The sequence below is a fragment of the Syngnathus scovelli genome, chromosome 21 (genome assembly GCF_024217435.2).
Source record: "Syngnathus scovelli strain Florida chromosome 21, RoL_Ssco_1.2, whole genome shotgun sequence".
NCBI classification, from domain to species: Eukaryota; Metazoa; Chordata; class Actinopteri; order Syngnathiformes; family Syngnathidae; genus Syngnathus; species Syngnathus scovelli.
The window spans coordinates 3,065,644-3,078,686 of NC_090867.1; the positions used below are offsets into that span (position 1 = coordinate 3,065,644).

General features: G+C 44.8%; 4 protein-coding genes across 16 annotated transcripts; 1 reads left to right on the forward strand and 3 right to left on the reverse strand.

The window, feature by feature from the left end:
* Positions 1 to 999: 999 nt before the first annotated feature.
* On the reverse strand, positions 1,000 to 2,352 carry zgc:112496 (uncharacterized protein LOC541336 homolog). Of its 2 annotated transcripts, XM_049759451.2 has the most exons (6): positions 2,178 to 2,352; positions 1,952 to 2,096; positions 1,760 to 1,853; positions 1,539 to 1,698; positions 1,308 to 1,460; positions 1,000 to 1,226 (listed from the first exon to the last, which is right to left on the reverse strand). In XM_049759451.2, the coding sequence occupies exons 1-6, from the start codon at positions 2,350 to 2,352 to the stop codon at positions 1,051 to 1,053; spliced, it is 903 nt and encodes a 300-aa protein (XP_049615408.2). In that variant the 3' UTR covers positions 1,000 to 1,050. The 2 variants fall into 2 exon arrangements, with proteins under 2 accessions (XP_049615408.2, XP_049615407.2); XM_049759450.2 differs by lacking the exon at positions 2,178 to 2,352 and having other exon boundaries at positions 1,952 to 2,090.
* A 22-nt stretch (positions 2,353 to 2,374) lies between these two features.
* wdr24 (WD repeat domain 24) lies at positions 2,375 to 7,315 on the forward strand. 2 transcript variants are annotated; one of them, XM_049759431.2, is made up of 11 exons: positions 2,375 to 2,508; positions 2,626 to 2,718; positions 4,030 to 4,514; positions 4,579 to 4,756; positions 4,829 to 5,501; positions 5,569 to 5,675; positions 5,750 to 5,871; positions 5,933 to 6,037; positions 6,106 to 6,470; positions 6,667 to 6,851; positions 6,917 to 7,315. In XM_049759431.2, exons 3-11 carry the CDS (start codon positions 4,034 to 4,036, stop codon positions 7,083 to 7,085), a joined length of 2,385 nt encoding a protein of 794 aa, XP_049615388.1. In that variant the 5' UTR covers positions 2,375 to 2,508; positions 2,626 to 2,718; positions 4,030 to 4,033; the 3' UTR covers positions 7,086 to 7,315. The 2 variants fall into 2 exon arrangements, with proteins under 2 accessions (XP_049615388.1, XP_049615390.1); XM_049759433.2 differs by having other exon boundaries at positions 6,130 to 6,470.
* Positions 7,316 to 7,443: 128 nt separating this feature from the next.
* On the reverse strand, positions 7,444 to 11,425 carry anks3 (ankyrin repeat and sterile alpha motif domain containing 3). 10 transcript variants are annotated; one of them, XM_049759434.2, is made up of 15 exons: positions 10,967 to 11,425; positions 10,662 to 10,860; positions 10,457 to 10,578; positions 10,294 to 10,375; positions 10,106 to 10,223; positions 9,874 to 10,032; positions 9,683 to 9,808; positions 9,513 to 9,622; positions 9,302 to 9,451; positions 9,097 to 9,221; positions 8,883 to 9,024; positions 8,555 to 8,771; positions 8,253 to 8,324; positions 8,125 to 8,180; positions 7,444 to 8,052 (listed from the first exon to the last, which is right to left on the reverse strand). In XM_049759434.2, the coding sequence occupies exons 1-15, from the start codon at positions 11,131 to 11,133 to the stop codon at positions 7,909 to 7,911; spliced, it is 1,989 nt and encodes a 662-aa protein (XP_049615391.1). In that variant the 5' UTR covers positions 11,134 to 11,425; the 3' UTR covers positions 7,444 to 7,908. The 10 variants fall into 10 exon arrangements, 6 of the variants coding, with proteins under 6 accessions (XP_049615391.1, XP_049615396.1, XP_049615392.1 ...); XM_049759435.2 differs by having other exon boundaries at positions 7,476 to 8,035; XM_049759437.2 differs by having other exon boundaries at positions 7,476 to 7,994; positions 8,089 to 8,180.
* Positions 11,426 to 11,604: 179 nt separating this feature from the next.
* c21h8orf33 (chromosome 21 C8orf33 homolog) lies at positions 11,605 to 13,017 on the reverse strand. 2 transcript variants are annotated; one of them, XM_049759462.1, is made up of 5 exons: positions 12,860 to 13,017; positions 12,380 to 12,594; positions 12,203 to 12,293; positions 11,960 to 12,106; positions 11,605 to 11,874 (listed from the first exon to the last, which is right to left on the reverse strand). In XM_049759462.1, exons 2-5 carry the CDS (start codon positions 12,587 to 12,589, stop codon positions 11,750 to 11,752), a joined length of 573 nt encoding a protein of 190 aa, XP_049615419.1. In that variant the 5' UTR covers positions 12,590 to 12,594; positions 12,860 to 13,017; the 3' UTR covers positions 11,605 to 11,749. The 2 variants fall into 2 exon arrangements, with proteins under 2 accessions (XP_049615419.1, XP_049615418.1); XM_049759461.1 differs by having other exon boundaries at positions 12,733 to 12,870.
* Positions 13,018 to 13,043: the final 26 nt, after the last annotated feature.

The window sequence follows — 13,043 nt, forward strand, 5'->3', positions numbered from 1 at the left end:
AGGAGCCAAGTAAACTCATGTTTTGTTTTCCGGAACAGAATGCAGCATTTCATAATCTCGAGGGCCATATTGTTTATTGTGCTGTCGTGCCCGATGCCTTGTCATTGAACACTGAAGGAGAAATGGTTTCTCATCGGATGGAGCGGGTGCTCATGAAAAATCCCCAAAGTGTACATGAGCTGCTTAATTATTAACGCCATACGACGTTTTTTTTTTTTAATAGAGGAGGGAAACGATGAATGCGTAGCAGGGAAATAAATGTAAACGAGTGCCGCGCTGAATGGGAAGTCAGATACTCGAGGTTTGTGGTAGCTTTGCCCCCCGAAAAAAAAATCAAGTCTTGCCACTTTTTGTTTAAGTTGTAGCCAAACGCGTCCATAAAACGGTGCCAAACTTACAAGGTTCAATCTCGCCAACAAGCAGACGCGAGGTTGCGCCAGCACAGCGTTTACAAGATGAAGAAAAAAAATAAGAAGCTATTTTTCTCTTCGTCACGGGGAAGCACGACTAAATTCACATGTGGAAAATTTGTATCAAAGTCCTCATGAATGATTTCATTCTCTATTCTATGTACTTTTTAAATGTTCTGAAACGGAACCATTTTATATTGTATATATGTGAATATATTTTGTTTTATTTTGTACTGGTCATTGTATTTTGCTTTTATTTGGAAACAATACAATTAAAGAACAATACTGTGGCGAAAATCCAAAAGGTTTTTGTACCCTGTTTGTCTATTTTAGGACAAACTTGGTCACATTTTTTATTTTTTTAAATGGACAAATTCATTTATATTTTGTTCCGGCGTTTGAATTCTCTTTGAACATGTCGAGACATTACTGTTGCTGTCAAATTTCATCAGCTGAGGTTGTAATTTGTTGTGCTACTGTCAGATCTTATTCCATTTTCTCTCCTTTGGATCCAGAGACAAAAGTCTTAAAAAGGTCTCGGCTCGTTTCAAGTTAAGATTGCTTAGGGGGTGAAAACGTTTGATGGCAATTCTCTGAAAAAGTCTTTATTGCTCAAGTACCAAAGCGATTCACGTTTCTTTCATCTCGTTTTAAGTTTTTTGCTTGCTCTGTGATCAGCATCCATGTGCTCTTCCACCACCCCGCCGCCCTTTACATCAAGATCGTCAAGAAACGGGAGCTGCTGTTGCTTAGCAACGCTGAGCGCCCACAAACAGCGCTCCAGCCTTTGAGGCGTCCAATCGGGCCGGGGGTCCACTGAAAAAAATAAAAAATAAGCAGAAAGCAGAAGATGAAAGGCTGAGGCGAATGTAAAAAGTTGGAAGTCATATATTGAACCTTTGTTAAGTCTGTTGGTCATCGCCACCATCTTGTTTTGGTAGAGTGAGTAGTGTTTGGCTGTGTACTGGATGGGTTTGAGCCCTGGCACGCTTTCCAGGGCCTCGTCCGACATGAACGCCGCTTGATCGGGCGCTGCTACAGCCAACACAGCTGCAAAAAAAAAAAAAAAAAAAAAAACTGGTGAAAACCTATTGAAAGTCAGAGGAGCTCCGATTTGGCTTCGCTGACCTGAGGCGGTGGCCGGGCCGACTCCTTTCAGCGAGCTGAGCTCGGCGATGGCCGCCGCTACGTCGGGCAGGAGGCTGAAGGCCTTTCGGGAACATTTATCCACGGCGTCCTCGCTGTTGGACGACACCAGCTGCTGCAGACGGGGCCTGAATTTCCCCCTCTGCCGACGAGAACGCAGGTGAAGCGCTGCGATCTTCTGCGTGTGTGGAGGAGCGACTTACAGTGAGCTTCCACTCCATCAACTTGACCACTTCTGCCAATGTGACATATTTCTCGCACCGACTTGAGATGATAACGGGCAGCTCCTCTTGGTACCTGCACACAAACCTTGGGTTATTTACAGCTCCTGTTGATATAAAGATTTAAAATTTAAATTGCATTGCACACTAGATGCTGCAGGGCTCATTTCTTACCACTTATCAAGCTGGAGAAGTTTCCCAGGTTTCTTATTCTTGGCCTCCACCACGTCCCAATATTTACCTTCAACCCTCCTCCATGTTGCAGGATGCTCGCACTCAAAAAGTCCACTCATGGCCGCAAAGCAGCTCACAAAATCGCCTGCAAGGATACAAAGAGCATGGTTAATTACGTTCCTTTGCGAAATATAAACCATAAATGGTCAGAAAAACTCACGCAAACCTAGTTGAAAATGATTATGACGTTTCCGCCTGACTCTCGGTGAACTCTCGCGAGAGTATTCTGCTATTATTTCCGGCAATGCAAGCAAACATCGGTGAGCACATTTGCTATGGTTAGTGCATTTGTCGTTATTTGCCTTCATGCACCTCAAATAATTAAAAATTTCACAATTCATATACTATCTGCAATGTGCGTAGGATCGTTTTAGTGTTGCGTGACTTTGCTTGGTCTAGCCAGCTTGCATTAGCACCCCGCTGCAGCAATCTTCATGAAAATGCGGAGAGTTGAGCTATTTCCAGACACGGGACCTCAACCTCCAAACATGATGAAGGTAGGTCTGGGATCACGGAATTAATCAATCTGGACGTTGCTAAAGGAAATGTGTACTGCATCTAAGTAACACGTTTGTGCTATTCAGAACTTTGTTTCGTTGTATTTGGTGCAACAGTGCTTCCAGCAAATTGCATCTCCTGGGAGAGCATGAAGTGCATTCTGAGGTGCTGCAAAAGTTGAAGGGGGTCAGAAGCTCTTCAGCAAATTGGTATGGATATTTTTATTTACTGTGTTTCAGGAGAGATTTTGACGCACATATTTTTTCACTACGAGGTCTTCATGGGGCTGACGATATGGCTGTAAAAAGCAGTCTCAGATTTCTCACAAGAATACAATTTCAGTTTGGCCTTAGTTTGCTCCATTTCTCATTATAACCCGCAAACTACGTTTTTTTTGGGTTTTTGTTTTTTTTCATAAGAATGATGTTTCATCAACAACCAGAGAAATAATGTAAAAAACATATATATTATTAATATATAGATTATAATATATATAATATAATATAAACATATATTAGTAAACATTTTTGCAATTTGCTTATTCGCCAATATGTATTTGTTGAAAACGAAAGTGTTTTAAGCCCAAAAGCGCTAAAAGTGTGTATTTAGCGCCATCTAGTGGCATCGCCGCTATTTATTTATATGCACAAAGGAAAAATGGCAGTTTACTCTTAAAATATATTTTTACATTATTTCTCTGGTCGTATATTTTATTTATTTATCTATATATTAAAATATAATACAGTAAAAATAAATGATTATTATTTTATAATCATTACTATATATGTAATGAATAATAATTTTTATAATTATTATTCGTTGTATTATATTTTTACTATATTATATTTAATATATACATATATTTTACTATATTTGTTATATTATATTGCCACTTTTCCTAATTGCATATAAATAAATATTGGCGATTCCACCAGGTAGCGCCAAATACACAGTTTTAGTGGTTTTGCGCTTAAAACACAAGATTCGTTTTCAGCAACTACTGGCGAATATGCAAACTGCAAAAATGTTTACTAATATATATTTATATTATCTACATTATAATGTATATATTAATAGCACATGCTTCAACTGTTATAATTTAATACAATACTATAATAAAACAAAATAACAAATAAATTAATTAAAGTTAAAGTCCCAAATTAATGTAATAAAATATAACTAAATGTGTGTATGTGTATATATATATATATATATATATATATATATATATATATATATATATATATATATCATATATATATACACACATATACGCACTGTTTATAGTTAGTTATATTTTATTACATTGAATTATTAATAGGGGGTGACATAATTGAAAATAGCCGCCCACCATCAATTCACATCCAGTGTGTTATGTGTTTGTGTATTTTTGCCCCACAGCATGACTCTTAAGAAAGTGAGCGCTGAGAAGAAGTTTTTATTAATATTCATATTTATATTGCATGGACTTTTTGAACAACTTAAACGATGTGATGCGTAAAACCCTGTGATTTCTGTAGGAAGATGGAGAAGATGTCCCGGATCACCACAGCCCTGGGCAGCAGCGCCATCAGCGGCCGAACCATGTTCTGCCACTTGGACGCCCCCGCCAACGCCATCAGCGTGTGCCGTGACGCCACGCAGGTGGTGGTAGCCGGGCGCAACATCTTCAAGATCTACGTGCTGGAGGAGGAGCAGTTTGTGGAGAAGCTGAATCTGCGCGTGGGCCGCAAGCCGTCGCTCAACCTCAGCTGCGCCGACGTCATGTGGCACCAGATGGAGGAGAACCTGCTAGCCACTGCCGCCACCAACGGCGCCGTTGTGACGTGGAACCTTGGCAAACCGTCTCGCAACAAGCAGGACCAACTGTTCACAGAGCACAAGCGTACGGTCAACAAGGTGTGCTTCCACCCCACCGAGGTGTACATGCTGCTGAGTGGCTCGCAGGACGGCTTCATGAAGTGCTTCGACCTGCGCAAGAAGGAGTCTGTCAGCACTTTCTCAGGTAACGAGTAGCCAGCACCTTTCATACACAACGTGATTTGCACAATTACCCATTTGGATTACAGGTCAGTCAGAGAGCGTGCGGGACGTCCAGTTCAGCATGAAGGACTATTTTACTTTCGCCGCTTCTTTCGAGAACGGGAATGTCCAGCTGTGGGACATCCGACGGCCAGACCGCTACGAGCGAATGTTCACCGCCCACACTGGCCCGGTGTTCTGCTGCGACTGGCATCCTGACGACAGGTGCTTGTTAAAAATGGACGGGAAGAGCTCCAGGAGAAAAAGATATCCAATGTTGCTTGGGTTCTCTTCCAGGGGCTGGTTGGCCACGGGCGGCAGGGATAAAATGGTGAAGGTGTGGGACATGACCACAAACCGGGCCAAAGAGATCTACTGCGTCCAAACAATCGCCTCGGTGGCTCGGGTCAAGTGGCGCCCGGAGCGCAAATTCCACCTGGCTACCTGCTCCATGATGGTGGATCACAATATTTACGTGTGGGACGTGCGGCGACCGTTCATCCCCTTCGCCACCTTTGAGGAGCACAAGGACGTGACCACGGGCATCGTGTGGCGCCACCAACACGACCCTCACTTCCTACTCTCGGGCTCTAAGGACAGCACGCTTTACCAGCACATGTTCAAGGACGCCACGCGGCCTGTGGACAAGGCCAACCCCGAGGGTCTGTGTTTCGGCTTGTTCGGCGACCTGGCCTTCGCCGCCAAGGAGAGTCTGATCAGCGGCGACGCGAACAGGAAGCCTTACCCTGGCGGCGACCGGCGCTACCCCATCTTCATCTTCAAGAAACCCGACCCGACGGAACAGTTTGCGCATGTGTCCAGCGCTCTCAGCGTCTTTGAGACGGACTTGGACAGCAATCGTATGGACTGGTTCGTCAAGACGGCACAACTCTACCTCCTTGGCGGCAAGCCGTTCGCCGAGCTGTGCGATCACAACGCCAAGGTGGCCCGTGAGCTCAAAAGACCTCAGGTACGACACACGAGAAGGTCTGAAAAATATTTCAGCTGGTTACGTCACTCACCAGGTCTTTTTACAGGTTTCCACAACGTGGACCATGCTGAGGATTATGTTCTCTGACCCAGCAAACATCACCACTCCTGGTCCCCACCTCAGTAAACTTGGCACCTTACCGTTAATGAACAGGTAGCGACACAACTCCCTGCGCTGTTGCTGAGCGGGACTAATTGAGGCCACAAACTGTACTCTGATGCCTTCAGCTTCAGCATGAAGGAAATCGGAACCGGAATGGGCAATGAAAGCAGGCTGGAGCGCAGCAAAGGTGACGCCAGACAAGATAATATCCACTTGGAACCTGAAAACATCAGCAATAATAATGAAGGTGAGACATTGGAATAACAGGAATCAAAAATAAAATGGATGACCAAATTGTTTCCCTTCAGAAAACGAGGAGACGGAGGGCAGCGAGGGCCAAGCCGAGTACATGTTTGGCGATGCCGAACTGGATGACGACGATCTTTATTCAATGGAGCAGGACAACCCGACAGGTCGGTCAAATTGTGACATTTTTAGCTCTTTATCTGGAAAATGGACACACGAGCTAAGTCATTCTTAGATAGTTGTGTCTACTCAACGCTAGCTGAGGAACAGGAGTGCACGCTGCCCCAGGAAGCCTTCCAACTGCGCCATGACATCCTGGACAATCCGTCGGCCCCCGAGCACCTTCAGCAGGACAAGGCCGACTCGCCGCACGTCAGCGGCAACGAGGCCGAAGTCACGTGCCTGACGCCCATCGAGTCCTTCTCGCTCATCTCCATCTCGCAGCCGCTCTTTACGCCCGACTTGCCCGCCAGCTTCTTCTGCCCCATCGTGCGCGAGATGCTCAGCTACTATGCCGAGAAGGGCGACGTGCAGATGGCGGTGTCCGTGCTCATCGTTTTAGGAGAGCGCATCCGGAAAGAAATTGATGATCTGACACAGGTAATCTCAGACTGTAAATCTGGAGGTATCCCTCGGGGATCTATCTCAAGTCCGTGTCTTTTTTCCATTTTTGATTTATGACCTTATTTTTTCGGATTGCTCTGTTGATTACTTCCACCTCAAAGCCCCTTATCTTGGAATCCGAGAATCCTTACAACATAACCAGAACCTCAGTTTACACAGTTTTGTCTTTCAGGAGCACTGGTACACGTCCTACATCGACCTGCTGCAGCGCTTCGAGTTGTGGAACGTGTCAAACGAGGTGATCAAGTTGAGTACGTGCAGCGCCATCACCTGCCTGAATCAGACCTCCACCACGCTGCACATCAACTGCAGCAACTGCAAACGGCCCATGAACAACAGGGGCTGGATTTGCGACAGGTACCGAGCGATGGTACATTCCGCCATTGTTTGTGGTCAATGATCCATTTTTGGGTGTTGTGTAGGTGCCACCAGTGTGCCAGCGTGTGCGCCGTGTGCCACCACGTGGTCAAGGGACTCTTTGCGTGGTGTCAGGGCTGCAGTCACGGCGGCCACCTGGAGCACATCATCAACTGGCTCAGAAGCAGTCCGCACTGCCCCGCCGGATGCGGACATCTGTGTGAGTACACCTAAGCTCAGGCCAAACGCTGATCAATCATCCATCTTTCCTTCCTTCTGTTACTTGAGGGTCGAAAGACTGAAGCGGAATCATGTTCATTGTGTATTTAAACAGATGATATTGAAAAATATTTTTCTCAGACAGCTGTACATTTGACATTGTGTTTTGCAAATCCTTTTGTAAGAAGAGCAAAGTCAATATTTGTCTGAATGGAAAACTAAAATTTGTCAACTTTTGATTCAAATTCTTTACTTTTGGAGTTTTTTTGTGTGGTGAAGGTGAAACACTTTGAATACTTTCCAGGAGCATTTAAGTGCACTTGGAAATTGTATTTTTTTAATACCTAATCTCAGTAAAAGGAGGAGGCGATAATTTGAAATACATTTTTAACACTGCAATCACAATGATGAAACAATTTGATTTTTATCAAAGAAAACATTCAGCAGGACATTTACAAAACCACATTGACTTTTAAAATATACAGATGGGAATTCATAGTTATTTTACTAATATCTCTAGTTTTTGTTGAGGTGTTTATTTAATACAATTGATTAATTTACTCATTTTGGTTTAGTTTTTACATATACAATCAGGTCATTATTAAATGGAAAAAAAAATAGAGATGAATTATCCAAGTTTAGTTTAAAAAATAATAATAATTGCACTTACTCCTTGTTGGGTAAATTAAAGAGTAAAGCTGTGTGGAGCTGAGGGCAATATCCCTCGCTTGGTGTCGCTCGACAGCGTTGCCGCATGTCCTCCACGGTTGAGAACCACGCACGAGCACAAGCGTGTGAGGGTCACGGGTCCCCTCCCCCCTCCCCTCTTGCCTGCTTGTCATGGAGCCCCTCGGGCATCGGCCACGTGTCTAGCGTGGTCTCCCTTGACATCGTTTAGGGTGGTCATCTCACCCTCCGTCGTTGCTGCACAAAGCCACTGTGACAAAAATCTGATAGATGGAACGCTGCAACACAACAGGTACTACATTTCAACATGAGGATGGTGCTTTTAATTTACCTGAAAAGATTACGGCCTTTCCCAACTGTCAGATACTTTTTCAGGAGCGCTCAGTCGCCGCAGACTCTGAAGCACGGTTTGCAAGGTGTCGGCTGTTGGGATGGAAAAAGAAAAATGGCACCAGGGGAGTCCGATGTGACTTCAGATGGTGGCGACCGTCTTACCTAGTTCCTCTTCGTACACGTTGAGATTCTTCACCAGTTCGGATGCGCCAGAGTGTGTTGGAAACCCGGCAACTACGAAATAAAATCAGTAAGACGTACTGTAAAATTAGTATTTTTAGTGTTTACAATAAATCAAATAATTATTTAATGAGATAAATGAATAAAATTATATACACTTTAATCAACCAATTTTAGGGGGGGAAAACTAAATGAATGGCCACTAGATAATTTAAAAAAATTCTAATAACCCATGGCGATATAAAAATGTATTTTTCAGCGAAACAACCGCTCACACGCGTCACCTTTGGCACCGTTCAACAAGGCGAGCAGTTCCGAGTGACACACTCGGACCTTGGTCAAGGTGGCGCTCATGTTCTGGGTCAGCCGGTGGTTCTCCACCAGCTCGCCGTGCACCCTCCGCCAGGCCATCTTGTCCTCCATTAGGCATCCCTCCATCACGGCGCGCAGCTCCTTTTCTTGCGCCACCTGACTCTGCAGGACCTCCACTTCCTCGCAGCGCTTAATGTGGACCACAAGGTGAGGCAGAAGTTTGTCATTTATGTTTGGTGGTTTTTTTCTAATGGTCAGTTATGTGCCTGGTTGGGGAAGCTTCTTTCTTTTTAGCGTTACTTTGTGCAGCTGGATGGCCATCTCCTGCATCTCGGCCTCCAACTGGTCAGCGTAAGACTGCTCCAGTGCATCGCTAGGAGGTCGGGCGCTGCTGTGCCATCTCGCGATAGCTGAGGTCATTTTGCGCTTCGGCCCAAACAACCTGGAAAGTCCCAAAAGTATTTAAAAAGAGTTTTATGCCCCAGTGTCGTTTCAAAATAAGCAGAGGCCTTACGTGATGCCAATTTCCTTCAGGTCATTCTCCGTCAGGGTGAGAAAAATGCGTAGATCGATGTCTTGCTCTTCAAGTAAAGGCAGGTACTTGGAGAAGCCGAGTTGTTCCAAGAATTCTGCCAGATCCTACAGGTTAAAAAAAAAAAAAGGTCAGATGTTTACCAATGTTGTGTAACAACTCTCAAGTGAAAAGAACGCAGACATGCCTTTGGCCCACTGTAGGACGCAGCAACATGCGAGCATGTGCCTGAAGCTCCGCCGTGAGCGGCATCGTTGCCACCATGGCGGGTTTTTCCTTTGGAGTAATGAGCTTTCGTTACTCGCCGCGAGCTGCTTTTTTTGCCCGGGTCGGAGTCCTGCCGGGGAGACCGTTAGTGAGTCGGTTACGCGTGGCTTCGTTGGCGGGGCTCGGCGTACCTCGTTGCTCTCCACGGAACCATCCCAGCCGATCACGTGAGGCAAACATTCGCTGCTGCTACTGCTGCTCCTCATGGTTGGCATGTCGTTGTCAAAAAACGGGCTCTCATCTGCACGTTTTTTGGGACTCAGCGACTCAAATAGCGTGGAAATAGCGACGGGCCATTTACCTCTGCTGCTGTTGCTCTGCCCGTCCAGGTCGTTGATGGGCGAGGTCACGTCGCGGTAGCGCATGCCGTCGCTCCGCTCGCCAAGATTCCCGAATATCGCGTCGCCTTGGCCGGCCACGCGAGGCTCTGTCGTTAAAAAACAAAATGGTCACATGCACACAAAACCTAAATGTCTACAGTGCGGCATTTACCGCTCGGTCCGCCAGTCCGGCCGGCGCCTACGACTCGGAACTTGGCGATGGCCTGGGGCCCGTCGTGGATGCTGATGCCTTTGGCTCGGCTGTGGCTGGCTCGCGGCCTCGGCGGGGCGCCATCCGAATCCTCGGAGGAGCTGAGGTCTCCAAAGTGTTCTGAGATGAAAGTCCCTCATTGAGATATATGAAAATGCCGTTATCACCTCCCAGAACAAACAAAAAAAATTACCTGATTTGTTCCTGGGTGAGCGCGAGTCGATGAGGCTGGCTATTTTGGTGTAGCCGTACAACATGGCGAGGGCTCGGGCCGTCTCGCCTTTGGCATTGCGCTCGTCTGCTTTCACCTTCTGTTATTCAAACTCAAATTGACATTGCAATGTTGCTATATGTCATTTTCAAATCACACAAGGTCCTCACATGATCGAGCAGGTACTGAACGATTATTTCGTGTCCGGAAGCGGAAGCCTCCATCAGAGGGGTAAATCCAGATCCAGGCTCCCTGCGGGGGCCAAAACCAAAAACCATGTCATAGCCAGCTTTATGCCAATGATGGAAGGTATCCCCAAATATTTCTTTTTACCTTACGTTAGCATTGGCGTTATTATCGAGCAGAAACTTCACCATCTGCTGGTGACCTGCGCTGGTACAATGGAACAAAGCTGTCCAACCCCGACAGTCTTTTACCTCCAACTCAGCACCTTGCTTTTGGAGCCAAATAGAAAACATTTTGACTTAGACATGACTGAAAAGGAGTGAAAACACTCTATTGAATGTCATTTTTGTACTTGGAGCAGAAAATAGGCGATGCTTTCATTTCCGCAGCTGGCGGCAAGCATCAGGGGCGTCTGTCCTTTGGCAGTGGTGGCATTGACGCTCACGCCGGCCTCCAGCAGGAGATTGGCGATGTTGTCGTGGCCAATGTATGAAGCGTACATCAGGGGCGTCCATCCTCCCATGTTCTTTCCGTTCAGGTCCACTTCTCGCCTGAAGAAACACACTTATTAATTCCCATGCCATACTTATGTTAAAATGGGAGTTTAACATGTCCTGGGTTAGAAAATAAGAAAGCAGCCGAGGTGGTCGTTCGCACCTTTTGATGCATTCTGCCACCACGTCGTACTGTCCGATGGAGCAGGCGGTGTGCAGGTCCAGAGGGACGTTCAGGTCCTCGGCGATCACCAGGGACTCCCCCAGCCACAGGGACAGACTCACTCCGAGTTGCTCGGACTCACTCGCCTCGTCGCTTAGTTCCAACATTGTTCTTTGTCAGTGTTTCAAAAATCAAGCCAAAGTTTCACTGCGGGTTGTTAGCTACTAGGGCTAGCTTAAGTTGTTTAAATTTTCTTTTAAAGCAGACAGTTTGCCACCGACCCAGTAACGAATTAACACTTAAGCGGTCCAACTTTTTACAAACGTATGTCATGTACCCAGAAGTAATGACAGAATATATGTTGTTTCTTTTTTTTTCTCGCGGTTAGCATGTTTCTCAGTTTAAAGTTGTGTTTGTATCATCGAAACCCCGCCTTTTCCGGTACTTCCTCGTGTTTACCGGAAGTAACGCAATAACACATGTTACTTGAATTTTTTTTTATATCGGTACTGTGAATATTTAAAATGTTGCTATATTGACAATAATCATCAGGCTATCGTATACTTCTATTTCTATAAGTTTCTAGTCATTTAAACTGATAGCGATCTTGGGGAAAACACATTTGTCATACCAGCATGTAAGAGCATTAACAACAATAATGGTGTTTATTAAAAACGTTAATACATACAAGTGTGTTTTTTTTCTTCAGTTATTAGCTCCACTCACTTCTTTTTTAAGCAGTTCACAACATTTAAACTATTAATATTCAACATTCCTACAAAATTACAAAAAGTTGAAGCGAAACTCCTCTTTTGATGCAGCGCACGTCTCTTTGGTTTCAGCTCTTCGATAGAAAAAAGATTTTTTGGGTGACTCTGACTTTACTTTGACCTGAGCAGATGTCCGTTCTGGAAAGAAAGCAATAAGAGGGTGGGAAATAATGAAACTGTTGTCATGTATTGTCACACAAAGATCTCATTATATATAGCCCACCATTCTGCATGAGTTTAAACTGCTTGCGCTTCTCTTCTTCCATTTTTTTCCTGTAGTCTCCTGCCATGGCCCTCATCACCTGCCTCTTCTTGACCAGAGGAGCTTTGGAGCTGCGCAGTGTTTTGAGTGCATGAGACGCGTCCTCTTCTGCAGGGAAAACAAAGTGTTATCACCACAAAAGCATATTCAATTGTAGATTTAATGTGCTAAATAATCATCTTTCCCATTGTATCCAATACTAACTCTGCTTGGAAGTGGCCTTCTGTGACTTCATTCCCAGCTCCAGCTGTTCAATACACCAGTCCAATTGCCTTTTAAACTGCTCTTCTGAGCTCTGAAAGACACAGTCACATCAAGTTGGCACAATAAAGTGCTTGGTGTTGACTTAGAGGTATGTGGCAACTTTTATCAAACACTAACCAGCTCTGTATTCTCGCCTGCTTGATTCCCTTCATTTGCACTTGTCTCTTGGGGTACATCAGAGGGACCAGTTGTTTTTTTCTTTCCAGATTTCTTCTTTTTCTTTGCTTTAGCTTGGGAAGACTGTTCATGTGGCAAGCTGACCTCCGATACAGTGGAAGAACTGTCATCTTGGATGCAGCGATCAACTCCTTCAGTCGCCGCTGCCATGATGTCTACACATATGTCAAGGTTGAGATTTGTTCCACTCTTCTAAAAAAATCCCCACATATGATCCAGTACACAATAACATGCACTACAGATTACAAGACTAAAAACTATCACAAACAATGGCTTCAGGAAAATGTATTTACCTAGCATCATTTGCTCGCCAATAAGGACTATTCACAAATGTGTTTATCTTGACTAATCTTGACTAAGATACACAAAAGTGTTATTACAAAACATTCACATTTTTGATTTACGCCATATGAAACTTACCACGGGTGTTACGCCCAACAACATCCGTAAAGGAACATTTCTGGAACGTAAAAGTGTTCCTCCTGGATCATGGCTGGGACATGGATGAACAAAATGGGGGATTATTTTTATGAGTTACAGGGAATTTATAATAATTGTGAACTTTATGCGTGAATAGTGTCGTTTTAAGAAAATATAATAAAAC